The sequence below is a fragment of the Chiloscyllium plagiosum genome, unplaced genomic scaffold (genome assembly GCF_037043375.1).
Source record: "Chiloscyllium plagiosum isolate Xiang-an unplaced genomic scaffold, Cpla_swu_hap1 HiC_scaffold_13, whole genome shotgun sequence".
Lineage (NCBI taxonomy): Eukaryota > Metazoa > Chordata > Chondrichthyes > Orectolobiformes > Hemiscylliidae > Chiloscyllium > Chiloscyllium plagiosum.
In genome coordinates this window covers 48063431-48079030 of record NW_028270151.1, presented here as the reverse complement: position 1 = coordinate 48079030, position 15600 = coordinate 48063431, and the positions used below count along the sequence as shown (strand labels likewise).

The following is a 15600-nucleotide window of genomic DNA, read 5'->3' as shown; positions in this document are numbered from 1 at the left end:
AAGGATGTTGCCAGAGTTGGAGGATTTGAGCTATAGGGAGAGTTTGAATAGGCTGGGGCTGTTTTCCCTGGAGCATCGGAGGCTGAGGGGTGACCTTATAGAGGTTTATAAAATCATGAGGGGCATGGATAGGATAAGTAGACAAAGTCTTTTCCCTGGAGTGGGGGAGCCCAGAACTAGAGGGTTTAGGGTGACAGGGGAAAGATATAAAAGAGACCTAAAGGGCAACTTTTTCACACAGAGTGGTAAATGTCTGGAATGAGCTGCCAGAGGAAGTGGTGGAGGCTAGTACAATTGCAACATTTAAAAGGCATCTGGATGGGTACATGAATAGGAAGGGTTTGGAGAGATATGGGCCAGGTGCTGGCAGATGGATCTAGATTGGGTTGGGATATCTGGTCGGCATGCACGAATTGGACCTAGGTAGCTACATAGCTTGTGGGTGTGAATGATAAGGCCAGAAGCCTTCAAACCTCCAAAGAAGAGAGGCAGTGTCTGTTTCTCTGCAGTAAAAATACCTGAAGCCTGAAGAAAGCTAGTTCCTAATAACTGAACAAAAATATCAGGATTCTGCTCTAAAGAACATTGTAATTTATATCTTCATTTGCAAGCTTACACCTTGATATGTAAAATGTTGTTTCATTTGAGTAAAGGAAAGCTACAGTATGTATTGTCTTGGTAAGACTTTGGTGGACTCTAACCTTCCAGTTTATTTAAATGCTTTGGTGGAGTCCATGGCTGCTCTAGTACATCCTTTAATCATGCATGTTGAATCATTTCAATGAGGCTTTTGTGGCTAGCATCCTCAGACAAACAAATCATTAAGTTGGTACTGTGGGTTGCATACTTTTTTTTGAGAATATGTTGCAACTGCATAATAGCTGTATATGTAATCGTCATCTGTTGACAAATAGTTCATTCCTAATAACACCAGCTTCACATTGGGGATTTAGTTTTTCAATCTTAAATTTAAATTACAATGATGCAATTATTCCAGCTGAGAATACCTTCCAAGCAACCCAGGCAAAGTTGAAGGTTTGTATGACCACTATTATATTGAAAGGATTTCTACTCTTGACCCACCTCCAGTTTGACCTTCAGACTATCAGCCATTGTATTAGATCTAATGTCTGTTTTGATTATCTGGTATTTATGACTATTGTCTCTGATTACAGTTTCATTTCTGTCATTTCTGTTTCACCATTCCTCCCATGAAAAAAAGCAGCTTTATGAAAATGTGAAGACTTTATTGTGCTATCAGTGTGGCCTGCCCAAGAGTATTGCAATTCCTATCATAAAGACCATAGCTTTGGATAACTTACCCAATCTTTGAAGAATCAAAGAATCATCCCGCCTGAAAATTAGATCAAGGTTTCGGACCGAGTAGTCTGAATAATATTGTAATATATTAAAATAGGAGCAGAGTCAGATAGTGTTGCTTCTGGATTCAGCTGATGAGCAGTGGTTGTCTCACTGCTACTCATATATTGGTGAATTAGTGGTGAAATGCTCTCTGGGATAGGTCATTTTCTGGTTACATAGCTCTAAAATGACTAAGTGGAACACTGACAGTTAAAGGCACATACCAGGTTTATACCTGTCACTTTTATTTCTGGTTGATTAATCCTATTCTGAACAGCCCTTATGATTATTGCAATACTCATTACATTTTGTGAAGAGGAAAGCAGAGGACAAAGATAAACTAGGTTAGCAGTGGAATTACATTAAGCATCTGTTGCTATTGCACAATTTGACTGAAGATATAATCTTATCAGAAATTTGATTAATATTGGCAACACAAAATATAACCTTATGTCTTACTCAGTTCTTTTAAAATTGAACCTATTGAACATATCTGGAATTTGTGGAAATCTGAAATTCTGTGTTTTTAGTTTCTCAACATAGAAATTGATCAATGATCAAATCCAATGTTCTCACTTTAAACAAATTTTGCTTTTTGATATGATGCTTTTAACCTGGATGAATGTTACATTAAGGCATGTATTTTTGTTAGGATGACCAGGTAATTTCAGTAGCATATGAAGGGTTCCCTACCTGACCATCAATAAGGTGACCTTGCAAATTTCTTCATTCAAGATACCAGAAAATAATTCTTCTGTGTTTTAGTCTCCTGCACAGTAATAAATTACACTGTTAGAGGCATTTCCATGTTTTTTTGAAATCAGGAGTGGTATGGATTAGTTGTCACCAAGTAATACGCAAAAATCTGCAGGCAAGCTCAAAGCCATTGTGCCAAATCTATAACTAAGGTTTGATAGAGGATTGAATCAACATTCACTCTGTATTACTATGTGTTAATGGTATACCTCATATTTTGAATAAAAAAATTAAAACTGTTTATGAAAGATAGAATTGAGACATTAACAATGTATTAAATTCAAGCATTTTAATAAATACTACCAAGTAGACTTTTAAGAGTGGAAAGGGAACAGTATATATTGTGTGAATAAAAATCCCCTGTAGATCAGCTATTGATTTAGTTCTTTTAACCCCAATATTTAAAAGGGTTTTGACAAAAATAACTTCTAAATATTATCATTCTAATTAAGTTCACTTTTTTCTTTACCAACAGTGGTAATGTAGTCATAGAAACAAAATTCTATGATGATGACCTTCTTGTAAGTACTTCCAAAGTCAGACTTTTCTACGTCTGAAGTGAATTCTCTACTGTTTAGTACGAAATGTCTTGCTGATGGCAGATAGATGAGACACTTTTCAGCGTCATGTGACCAATGGACCAGCTGTACCTGGATGGCACCTGGCAAATTAGGCTCTTCAGAATTGGGTTAGAAGATTGAATATGCAAGACTCTACAAAAGAACGAACTTTTGTGACAGAAATATGGGCAGTAACACTTAATACTGTACTTTCTTGAGACCAATATTGTACATTATTTTAAATGCTATTTGTTTTGCTTCAAATCTGTACACACTGCTTACCTTCCTTAATTTGTACCATGCATAGTTTCACTTCAAGTTACTTTAGAATTTTGTCTATGTTAATTGTTTAGTTTTTTTATTGACTGCTGTAATTTGTGACACATTCTTCAGTTGTAACAAAGTGTAAAATACTCCTAGTATGTTACATAAGGTTATAATCCATAAGTAAATGATAGGACTGAGCAAGATTGCAGTCTTAAAGAAATAAAAGCTGTTGCTTCTGTATTTTAAAGTCAAATTTAGTTAATACTGTACATAATTGTGCAGTATCATTTTATAGCATGTTTTGGCTACAATCTTTTAAGGTCCAGTATTAAATGAGTTAGCCTTAAGTAAGCATTCTAAGTAAAGAATCTCATTTTAAAAAAAACGATAGGATTGTAAACAGCATAAATGTTTCTATGCAATTGGAGATTCAATGCAAAATATGTTCAGTATGTTAGTGAAAGATGGAAGAAGTCACTCATCTGACAGCACATTGGTTGACAACAGCCACTGCACCCCGTAAGTAACTGACCCACTTATATCCTTTATTTTCTACGTGGTTTAGCATGCAATAGTACACTTTAAGTGGGGACACAAAACATAGTAAAATTTTGAAATTTATTTGCATAAATGTGACTCTCACCAGAAAATTATTAGCTGCAGTGTAACTGTCCTTTTCAAAATCTTTTGCCTGAATTTGTCTTCCTTCATTTGTTGTCCTGTCAATCCTTAGAAGTCAATCTAGCTGCATTTTCCCCTACTTTCAGGAATACCTAACCTCTGTCCAGCATCATAACTGATATTAGCACTTATGATGCAAGCCCTTTGGCGACAGAAATTAGAAATTTTAATGCAGTATATTCTAAGTTGATGGTACAATGGTGAAAATGTGTTGCTGGAAAAGCGCAGCAGGTCAGGCAGCATCCAGGGAACAGGAGAATCGACGTTTCGGGCATAAGCCCTTCTTCAGGATGGTACAATGGTCCAGGCATTCCTCTGACACACTTTCTTCTCCTCTCTTATCCTTCCCATCATACCGCCACGTACTTCAGAACGTGGTTAGGCATATTTAATTGTTGCGTTCTCTTTAAAAATATGTTTTGTTTATGATTTTGATCACTGAATCATAGAATGAGCACTACTTGACTGGCATTAGGTTGGCTGTGAACAAACTTTTGTTCACAGGTTGTCCGACCTGTGAATAGTAAATTAAAGTTTTCCAAGGACTTTGCAATCTTCTTGCAACAGCTATCTGGCTAGAAAAAATACTTTCTCACAGTCTTGTGCCATTTTTAGCAAATACAATATAATTATTATTCCTTATGTTGAGTGGTTGAGACTATTGCAACTGATGGTTGACATATTGCTGCACTTCATTTTGATGTCCTGATGCCAAACAGATTTGCGAATGGTCCTATGAATGTCTTGCAATTTACATCCCTTTCATGTTTTGTGTGAAAGTAATATTGAAGTGAAAAAGCAGGTCATCAATGGAGATCAGTGGTCTGAACTGAATATTTTGCCTATATTTTGTAGTCATAAGTGAACAAGTGGTGCTCATCATTCATTCACCCAGAGAGTGGTGGCTGTGTGGAATGCTCTGCCCCAGAGGGCAGTGGAGGCCCAGTGTCTGGATTCATTTTAGAAAGAGTTGGATAGAGCTCTCAAGGATAGTGGAATCAAGGGTCATGGAGATAAGGCAGGAACAGGATACTGATTAAGGATGATCAGCCATGATCATATTGAATGGTGGTGCAGGCTTGAAGGGCAGAATGGCCTACTCCTGCACCTATTGTTATTATATTTGCAAACAAGCTTCCTGTGCATGTTTGCGCTGTAAATTGTGTGGATCATAAATCCAAAATGACGTGTTGTGCTATACAGCGGAGTTTGGATTTTATTTCACAAAATCCATATGTCTAACTAACTTAAGTTACTGATAGATGGTTAATTTGAGGATTAATTATAACTGCTTATTTTGATTCTCTGGTTATTTAATTATGTCAGAAATTACCAGTCATTGAGTACAATTTTGATCAACTATTTTGAAAAATTCCCTTGAAGGCATGGATATTGGTAAGAAATGTGGGAAGATATGGGGAAATTGAAATCAGAATCTTAACAAAGAGGAAAAAAAATTGATTTTTTTTTCCCCTGGAGGTTTATTTACCAATTTCAGACTCTCTGTAATGAGCAACAGCTACCTATTTCCTTATATTTGCATGTTGTAATATCCAAACTCCCCTCACTTCTATACAGCTTCCAGTTCTCTTTCTGTGAGAAACTAGAAGGTGCCAATTCGCAAATGAATGTCAGGGTGGTTTGCTGCTTGTTTCTCTGGGTCTTCATCTATATCTTTCTCCATCACAATGTCCCAGTATGCTCCATGGACACTATACTCCTCCACCCTTTCCCCAAGTAAATCAGCATTGCCAGACCAGCAGCCTCACTACATCATCATGTCTGCTCTTGGACCATTTCAGCCCTTCAGGATTTCATTTTAGAACTCAGGGACATCTACAACTTACAAACTGGTATCAAGTCACTTTGCACATAGAGACACAAGTGTTTCTCATGCATCTAAACATGATTTATCATGGGTCTTAACTTTGTTTGTTAGCATTCACTCTCCTTGCAGGTTTAGTAGCCTCTGTGACTTTCATTGCTTCTTAGTGCTTAGGTAGAAGTGGCATTATGTCACAGTTCACAGGATTGAACAGCCAAGGGAATGGGCATATTGTCCGGTGGCACTGTGTTCCATCAAAGGTTATGTCAGTTGCTCATGTGGCAAATACATTACATTTGCTTCAATTGAATGACCATGTCAGAAAGTCAAAAGGAACCAGATCTCATTATGGTCAAGGAGGACTATAGTCAATCGGGGTCTGGATACAGTTGATCAAGGGACTCATGCGATTTCAGTCTGGTATGGGGCGATGTGATAAAAGACGATGCTGAGAGATGATGAAGGTGGATAAAAGAGTAGTCAGTGGTGATGCAGGAGAAGAGAAGTTCAGGTGAGTGAGTAAGAAATGCAGAGGACAACAAGGATTAGGAGTTTAGGAGGATTAGGTGAGTGAGAGCCAATGAATGAACTGGATATTTGCAATAATGAGAACAATAGTCCTAGAGCTTGGTGATAGATATGTGCTGTGGCAGAGTTAGAGTGCACGATGGACCAATAAACATGAGGTAACAGAGAGACGATGGTGGCACTTACCCTTGAGGGGCACAAAGGTCATTCACCATCCTTTGACGCCATGTAAACTCACATGAGACATTGCACTTATCTGGGCCACTTTTTCAGTCTATGCTGTCTGGGAATAGTGGTGTAGTCTCCTTTACATATCTGGGCTGGTAGCAAAGGTGAAATGTAATAATCACACAGTAGTGGGGTTTGCAAAGAAACAAAGTGGAGTTGGAGCATGAAAACGTGCAACAAGACGGCATTGGTGTACTGGGGATTGGGGAGGGCCGAGGTGTGAATGTGTTCCAATGAACGAATCGTCTGGTCTATACGGCGAAATCCATCATTTAAGATGAATAATCACAGTATTGTCAAAGTGTGTATGTCCAACTACAGAGTTGTACAGATTCAGCTGACACATGTCTGGATTCAGTTGGTGAATCATATGAAGAGGGTTTTCAAACATTGGGATAACTGAGTATCTGTTGGAATTGGCATCAATGTCCCAGTGGCCAAAGGAAGCATTCTGCGAGATAACTGCAGCTTCAGTGGTGAAGGGAGCAGATGCACTGATTGGACTTCATCACATTTTTTGTTTTATCTGCACCATCTTTAATGCAGGTAACTGACTCTACATATGTGCATGTTTGGGACCTGTGCCAAAAATTGCACCCCAACTTAATGCAATACTCAGAAATTCCATCTCTGTATAAACAGTCTAGCAATAATACCACTGGGCCATCTCCCCTTGATAATGCAATACTAATTTAACAGCTAAAAGTCCCACAGTTAGAGAGATGGTAACAATGTCATCACCACCATATAAACAGTCTATATTAATAATAACAATAATTATATTTTATTCAAGAAATATCCTTCAAACCTCAAGGCTGAATTATGGTGTGATCTGCATCAAGAAATTTATATATGCACTAAGTCATCAGGTTATAAACATCCAAACGTAATAAAAGTAATCAAATACAGCAGGTAACAAAGTGTATAATAATTAAGGCAATTAATGTATAGTTTTCATTAAAAACTGAACCAATATGCAGAATTCAATTCATAAAACATCAGTAAATTGCCAGAATGCTATACAATAAAATGAAATTTGATTTAGCCATTGTAAATCTATTGTAAATGTTTGTTTTTATTGTTTTGAAGGAAGAACTTAACATATACATAGACATATGTTACAGTCTCAGTGTATTGTTTTAGTGCTCCTAATCGAAGAGGGTATGTTTAATCTGAACCTTCATTTCATAAATTCCATAAGGTACCTGTAATTCTTCAACAAGTCAGCAGGGGGCTCTAGAATTGAACTACAAACGTGATACAGAAACTAGACTAGACATTGCCATTAAGTCCTATGCAATGTCAAGTTACTATTGAGGAGGAATTAATCTTGGTTTCAGTAGGTAAAATTTAGTAGTAAATTTAAAATTGAATAACAAAAAATTGCATTTAAAAGGTTTTAGCTTTTTTTGTGTGAATTATAAATAACTATTATATTTTACAGCTTAAAACATATACCATGGAGATCCAAGATAGCGACGATCTGAGAGGTCTGCTGTGTTGGGGTCTGTGCCATACCCCGGGCAAGGTTGACCTTTACCCACCCTTTGCTAACCACCTCAGGAGAAAATTTGATAATAGAGTCGTTGAATATCTAGAGCTTCCAGAACTGTAATTTGAAAGCTCTAAGACCAGAATAAATTGAATAAAGGAAAAGGGGTGAAAGGAGTACAGCAGGTAGGGCACTCCCCTACTATGTCGGAGCCATTGCTCAAACTCCTGTGGCGGCTTCTTTGGATTCAACAGAGCAGCAGTGTTTACTCTCAGAGTTTGCTAAACTCTGAGAAAAAAGTCGAGACAGCGCTGGTGCTGATCTCTGCCATGCTGCCATGGCAGTGTTGTGTTTGCCTTACGGAGGGATGGTCTATAATTTTGATTTGGCAGAAAAGGCAAAGGACTTTGTGAACTCTTTGAAATAAAGAACTGAGGTCGGAGGGTGTTGGGGAAGGGACAGCATTATGTACAATTGTGTAGTTTTTCTTTACTTTCTCTGCCCTTTTTTTCTCTCCATTTTTGTGGTTATCTGTCTTACAGATTCTCTACTGCCTTGGTGTAAAACCTGATTTATTTAACATCTGTTGGTTATTATCTGAGGGTTTTAGTTTTTGCTATTCTTTTCTGGATTGGGGATGGTTATATCTGTGGTTAAGATGTATGGAGAAGAAGTGTGAAGAAGCATGAGCAGGAGATCCAAATACTGAACCGACGAGTGGAAGTAGTCAAGCAGAGGACCACAGCATCGGAGACTGCAGCGGTGAAAGCAGGAGGACGGATCCGAACGTTGGAAGGCTGGTTTTGGGTCCTTCAAGAACAAGTGGACAACCTTGAAACTAAAAAGAAAACCTAAGGCTCCTGGATCTCCCAGAGCACGGGGAAGGCAAGGATCTCGTTGGATTCCTGGAGAAGTGGCTTCCAAAGTTCCTGGGCCTGAAGATAGAGTTGGGCGTGGTGAGTGTGGAGCGGGCCCACCAGATTGCGACATGCAGGTCCAGGTCGGATCCGTGTGCCCGCCCGGTCCTAGTACGACTCCAGCACTATAAAGAAAAACCATTAATGACCGAAACAGCTAGAAAACTGAGATGGGATCCACAGGCTTTAACATACAAAGGCTCAAGAATAATGTTCTTTCAAGACTTCTCTGGAGCCATAATTAAGAGGAGAAAGGCATTTGATGAAGTTAAGAGGAAATTAACTTCCTTGAGGTACCCGGCGGTAGTGCATTTCGCTTACAGAGGGATCGTCTATAATTTCAAATCGGCAGAAATGGTAAAGGACTTTGTGAACTGTTTGAAATAAAGAACTCAGGTCGGGGATCGTGGGGTAAGGGGCACCGTTATGGACAATGGTGTCATTTTTTTTTACTTTCTCTGCCCCTTTTTTTCTCTCCCTTTTTGTGGTTATCTGTCTTACGGATTCTGTACTGCCTTGGTGTAAAACCTGATTTATTTAACATTTTGGTTGGTTGGTTATTATCTGAGGGGTTTTTTTGTTCTTTTCTGGATTGGGGTGGCTTTATTTGTGGTTAAGATGTATGGATGTGGTTAAGATGTATGGAGAAGAGGTGTGGAGGGGGGAGGGTAGGTGTCGATTGTTAACTCTCAGGAATGTAAATAACATGTTTTCTTTGTCTGTGAATTGCCTGGAACTGGGTCACAGCCTCAGCTGGAACGAGCCAGAATGGTTGCAAGGATTGAGAGCATTGTCCCCTATGGGCAAGGTGGGAGATCTCATGTGAATTTGGGTATTTGTTTAAGTTAAATGTCGTGGTTAGTTTTTTAGTTATATATATTTTCAAAGGAGTTAGTGCTTTTTTCATTCGCTGCACCTCAGATAAGCTTCCTCTTTGTGGGAAACCACGGGCTGCCCTGGACGGCCATGTGATCTGTTTAGCTGGTGCACCTGGAATGTAAAAGGGAACCACTCCCCCATTTAAAAGAAAGAAGGTGCTTTCAAGCCTTAAGAAGGAAAGGGCTGACATTGCCCTGCTGCAGGAGACACACTTAACTGATCAGGAATATCTGAAACTGCAGCAGGGGTTTTATGATAGGGTGTTCTTCTCCTCCTTTAGCTCTAAAAGAAGAGGAGTGGCGAGACTGGTAAGAAGGAGCCTCCCATTCCAGGTAACTGAGCAAATTAAGGATGATCATGGATGGTCCAACATTTTTAAAGCTCTAATACAAGAAGAGAATGGCATCCTGAATGTTTATTGTCCCCCAGCACACCTTCTTAAATTTCTCATTGATACAGTTACTAAATTAATTAATCTTGGGGTGCACCATATGATCATAGGAAGTTTTAACCGCCTAATGGATCCTGGCGTAGACAAGATGCCAAGGGGCCCAGCAGGCACACCCATGCAGTCTGGACAGTTGGTGGACTTGTATGAAGAGTTGGGATTGATGGATGTGTGGGGGTATCTCAACCCTAATGGAAAAGACTTTACTTTCTATTCCAACCCACACAAGTGCTACACGCGAATTGACATGTTCTTTAAGCCGTCGGTCTATTTGGACAGAATATTGGCTTGCAAAATCGGGAATATATTGGACCATGCGCCAGTGTATTTAGATGGGTGATGGAATAGATGTACAGTACTGGCACATGGACCCATTCCTGTTAAGCGATAGCAAATTTGCTGAGTACATTACAAGAGAGTTCAGGGTCTTCCGGGATATCAACTTGCATACAGCCAGTAATCCATTGGTACTTTGGGAGACAACTAAGGCATACTTATGAGGCTTGGTCATTTCATATTCAACAACTAGAAGGAGGCAGAGAGGTGAGCAGCAACAGATGCTGGAGGCCTGGCTGAAATTAGCTGAAGAAACATATTATAATAGGCCTTCAGTGGTCAAGCTGCAGTGGGTCACGGCTCTCCGGGCTGCTTTTGACTCAGATGGGTTTTTTTTGCCACCTGTGTGTGCACTCTTTTGCTAAACAAAGGTTACTTGAATTTGGAGATAAGCCAGGTAGATATTTGACTTAACTGGTTATTATGCTTCACAATCCATTTCATCTATCAGAAAGAGGGCCGACACAGTTACCCATGAGTTGAAGAGGATCAATGCTAGATTTCGGGAATACTTTGTAGAGTTATACCGATCAAAGGGCGGCTAAGACAGTGCAGTGAGAATTCAGTCCTTTTTTGAGAACCTGGACCTCCCCAGTATAAATGTCGAACAGGCCACCCTGTTAAATGCACCTGTGATGATACAAGAGGTGCAGGCAGCAATAAAGCATCTCCAGGGTGGCAAAGCACCAAGGCCAGATGGATTCCTGAGTGAGTTTTATAAGAAATTCATAAATGTGTTGGCGGAGCCACTTTTGGGGATGTACAGTCATTCATATACTCAGAATTGTCTCCCACCCTCTCTTAGGAAGGCTAATAACTGTCATTTTAAAGAAGGGGAAAGACCCTGAAGAATGTGCTTCATACAGATCAATTTCATTGTTGAATGTGGATTTTAAAATTCTGTCGAAGATTAGATTAGATTACAGTGTGGAAACAGGCCCTTCGACCCAACAAGTCCACACCGACCTGCTGAAATGAAACCCATCCATACATTTACCCCTTACGGGCAATTTAGTATGGCCAATTCACCTGACCCTGCACATCTTTGGACTGTGGGAGGAAACCGGAGCACCCGGAGGAAACCCACGCAGACACGGGGAGAACGTGCAAACTCCACACAGTCAGTCGCCTGAGGCGGGAATTGAACCCGGGTCTCTGGCGCTGTGAGGCAGCAGTGCTAACCACTGTGCTGCCGTGCCACCTTTTCCAATCTCAGGTCCAGATGCTGGACCTGAGATTGGAAAAGGTATTGTCCAATATTATAAAAGAAGATCAGACAGATTTTATCAAGGACTGTAGCTCTACCAACAATGTCAGGAGGGTACTGAACATAGTGAAAGTATGCCAGCAAAGATTGATCCCAGGTTTGGTGGTCCTAGAGTGCTTTGGACTGAGGGGAGTCTTTGCTAGGTGAGTGGTGGTAGTGTGCTTTTTTTTAGATTACTTACGGTGTAGAAACAGGCCCTTTGACCCAACAAGTCCACACCGACCCTCCGAAGAGTGACCCTCCGAAGAGTAACCCACCCCAGACCCATTTCCCTCTGACTAATGCACCTCACACTATGGGCAATTTAGCATGACCACAATTCACCTGACCTGCACATTTTTGGACTGTGGGAGGAAACTGGAGCACCCGGAGGAAACCCACGCAGACACGGGGAGAATGTGCCTGAGGCGGGAATTGAACCCAGGTCTCTGGCGCTGTGAGGCAGCAGTGCTAACCACTGTGCCATCCATAAATAATGATCCTAAGGCGGCAGTCATCACAAATGGTACTAAGTCGGATAACTTTAGTACTGGAAGAGGTAGTAGACAAAGATGTCTTCTTTCACTGCTGTTATTTACCTTGGTAACTGAGTCATTAGCCAAGGCTATCAGGAGGGACCCTGAAATAGAGGCGTCAACGGTGGGAATGGGGGAGCATAAGATCACCCTGTATGCTGATGATGTCCTTTTGATTTTGGCCAACCTGGAGAAATCTGTATCCCGATTGATACAAAAAATTAATTTATTTGGCAGTTTTTTGGGATAGAGGATCAACTTCACAAAATCAGAAGCCATGCCGATAAGGGGATTAGTGGAGGTGCCTAATTTGAAGGATGGAATGCAGTTCTCATTTAGATGGTCGTCAAAACGTTTTTTGTATTTGGGAATTTTTATGACTCCTGCCTTCCACCAGCTGTATAAAGCTAACTATGTACAACTACTGGAGAGGATAAAACAGGATTTGCAGCAGTGGGATGGATTACTATTATCATGATTAGGACGAATAGCCCTAAGAACATTCTTCCTCGCTTGTTGTACCCCATGAGAATGCTCCCATTGTTGATACCCAGATGAGTGTTATAGAGGTCAGTGGTTGGCTTGGGTCCGTCATTTGGTGTCGTAGGCACCCCCTAATTAAATTTACTAAATTACAGCTTCCGCAGGGTGAGGGGGGATGGTGGACCTTCTAGACTTGAAGAGATATCAAATAAGTGCCCTGTTAGCATATGTGGGTGAACTGGGTATGGGGAGATTCAGGGTCGATTTGGTTTGACGTTGAAGCCTTGAAGTCGAGATGTCCCCTAGTTAATCTATTATTTATGGATAAAATGAAATCCGTGATCGAGCAATGTAAGAGCCCAATCATTTTGAATAAGGTGAAAGCTTGGAGGATAATGAAGCAAGACAAGGACAATTGGCTTAAGACCTCACCGTTTACCACGTTGGCGGTAGCCCCAAGATTTAAACCTGGGGCAATGGACTCCAGCTTTAAAGCATAGGAGAATAAGAGAATCTCTTGGGAGACTTATTCGAGGAGGAGGTGTTGATGTCATTTAGTCAACTAAGTCAGAAATATGGATTGTCTAACAGGGACCTCTTACAGTACTTTTAGATAAGGGATTATATACAGAGGAGGACCATGCTCCTGGCTCTGCCTTACAAGTCGAACAGGGGGAAAAGAGAGCTTCAGTGAACGGGCGCTCTTTCAATTAGTACTTTGCATCATTTACAGAAAGAGCATGCCTTAGGAGATATGGAGACACTCTGTAGGACAGAACTAGGAGAGGATATTTCATTGGAAGATGTATGGGAAAATGTAAAGAAAATCTCAATATGTAACAAAGCGCAGGCCATACAATTGAAGATTTTACACAGAGAGGCTAGCTAAGTTCAAGAGAGGAGCGTCTCCAGGATGTCCCAATGTGTAAAATTACCAAGGACACTCTTACACACTGCTATTGGTCATGTTACAAGCTCCAGAGATACTGGAGTGCCATATTAAGGGAGCCGAAGGAAATCCTGGGAATTGAAGTCAAGATGGATCCGGTATTTCTTCTCCTGGGGTTGCCAAACTTGCCCTCTCTGGGGGAAACACAGGAAGGGCTTATGTAACATTCTTATGTATTGTGTGAGGAAGAACATTCTAATGATTTGGACATTGGATAAACCCCCAGGTCTTATGGGATGGCGCAGGCTGGTGATGGAGCATCTCTCCCAAGACTACCTCACAAATATAGTGCACCACAAAATGGAGCAGTTTTATAAGACGTGACAGCCCTTTCTAAATTAGATAGACCCAGACGTGTCAGCAATATTAACCAGGGTTGTTGTATAGCCATGAGAGTTGGATTGGGCAGCCAGTGGGGGCCTGGGAAGGGAAAGCTGGGAAAGTACGGGTACAATGGCTAGTGCTCCCAGGGATGGGAGCTTCAATGGAGGTACAGTGAGTGAAAGAGAAATAACTAATGTGATGTAATTTAATTTATCTTGAATTCAACTTAATTTAACTTTTATTTAGTTTGATTGTAGTTTAGTTTAAGTTAAGTAGATATGTTTGTTCCAGTAGGATAGTAGGTAGCTTATTATTAATAGTATTGTGATATGACACTGTTGTACCACCTCTATCCTTTTGGATTCTGGTTTTCATTTATATATATATACATATAGTTGCTTTCATAAAAGATTTGAAAAAGTTTTTTATAAAAATAATTTTAAAAAACACGCACCAAATGTATGCAACTAGTTGGCATTTGTATGAAATGCTGTTGTGCTCTCCGGATAACAGAATATTCTCGTTCAGATCTACAGAGTGATGAAAATCATTCTTTTGGTATTTGTCATGAACAACTACAACATATTTGCCTGTAGAATACCAGTGTTAAGACTCACCATGAAGAGTGGCTTCCAAACTCAATTGTTCACGAAGCACTGAACAGTGTAGTTGACAAATGTAATGCTTCCATCATATGTAAAAATTACATAAGCTCAAGTATGAAAAACTATAACATCTTTTGTTTATATGTTGGCACATAAAAAATGTTGAATTTGTGAGTGATTTTTGTCTGTGAATATAAGTTTTTATCCTCACTTTGGGATAAACAATTAGAAGTCCCAGCTTCTTTAGTCTATCCTTTCAACTGAAGTTTCTTATGCCTGGAACCATTTCATTTTTGTAAATGGCTTTTGCACCTCTGCAATGGATCATTTTGGGATAGTGTTGGGGGATGAGCTGAGAATAGTTCACAGGTCGACGCAACATCGAGGGCTGAAGGGCCTGTTCTGCGCTGTATTGTTCTATGTTCTAACAGTAGGGAGATTTAATAGTGTTGAATTTACTGGTGATTTGGAAAAGTGTTTTCAGTTAGCATTTAAATCATTTTGCATGGTACATATTAGCTGTGCTATTTTAGTACATTAAAAATCCATTCAAATGTCATTAATGAAATGTACTTTAAATAAAACAACAAAAAGACAAAAAATAGGGAGGACAGCCTTAAACAATTAGTAACAAAGTATTATGCTGCTTCAAAATGTAGCATTGCATTTTGTAAGGATGTAAACTGTCAAGGACTGAAAGAAGAGCCCATAGTTTCATGATGATCCTGGATAATTCATGTTGCCGATCTCAGTTTTGACACAACAAACTCCAAAACACTGTACAAAAATAAACAAATGCACAATAAAAATGTTAAATTGTGCTTAATTGTTCATTTATTTGGCTGTATGTTCAAGAGAGCATTTGGTAAACAATTATAGGACTCTTGTGGTACAGTATTAGTGTCCCTTCCACTGGTACAAGACCACCTGCTCCAGATGTCTGTCATAACCCATTTGAATAGTTGATTCAAGATATGTAATATACTGGGAGGGAAATTTGCTAGAGCTGCTCGGGAGGATTTAAACTAGTCAGGTGGGGGGGATGGACCCAGGGAGATAATGAGGAAAGGGATCAATCTGAGACTGGTACAGTTGAGAACAGGAAGATGGGATTGGGATATCCTAGCAATTACAGAAACATGGCTCAGGGATGGGCACTCCGGATACCTCGACCGTTC

General features: G+C 40.0%; 1 protein-coding gene across 1 annotated transcript in view; it reads left to right on the top strand.

The window, feature by feature from the left end:
* pde6d (phosphodiesterase 6D, cGMP-specific, rod, delta) overlaps positions 1-15243 on the top strand; it is a 75532-nt gene extending 60289 nt beyond the window's left edge. Inside the window, exon 5 of the mRNA XM_043702245.2 lies at positions 2594-15243. Within this exon, the coding sequence (XP_043558180.1) occupies positions 2594-2675 (82 nt within the window). The 3' untranslated portion in view covers positions 2676-15243. The remainder of the gene's footprint in view (positions 1-2593) is intronic.
* The last annotated feature ends 357 nt before the right edge of the window (positions 15244-15600 follow it).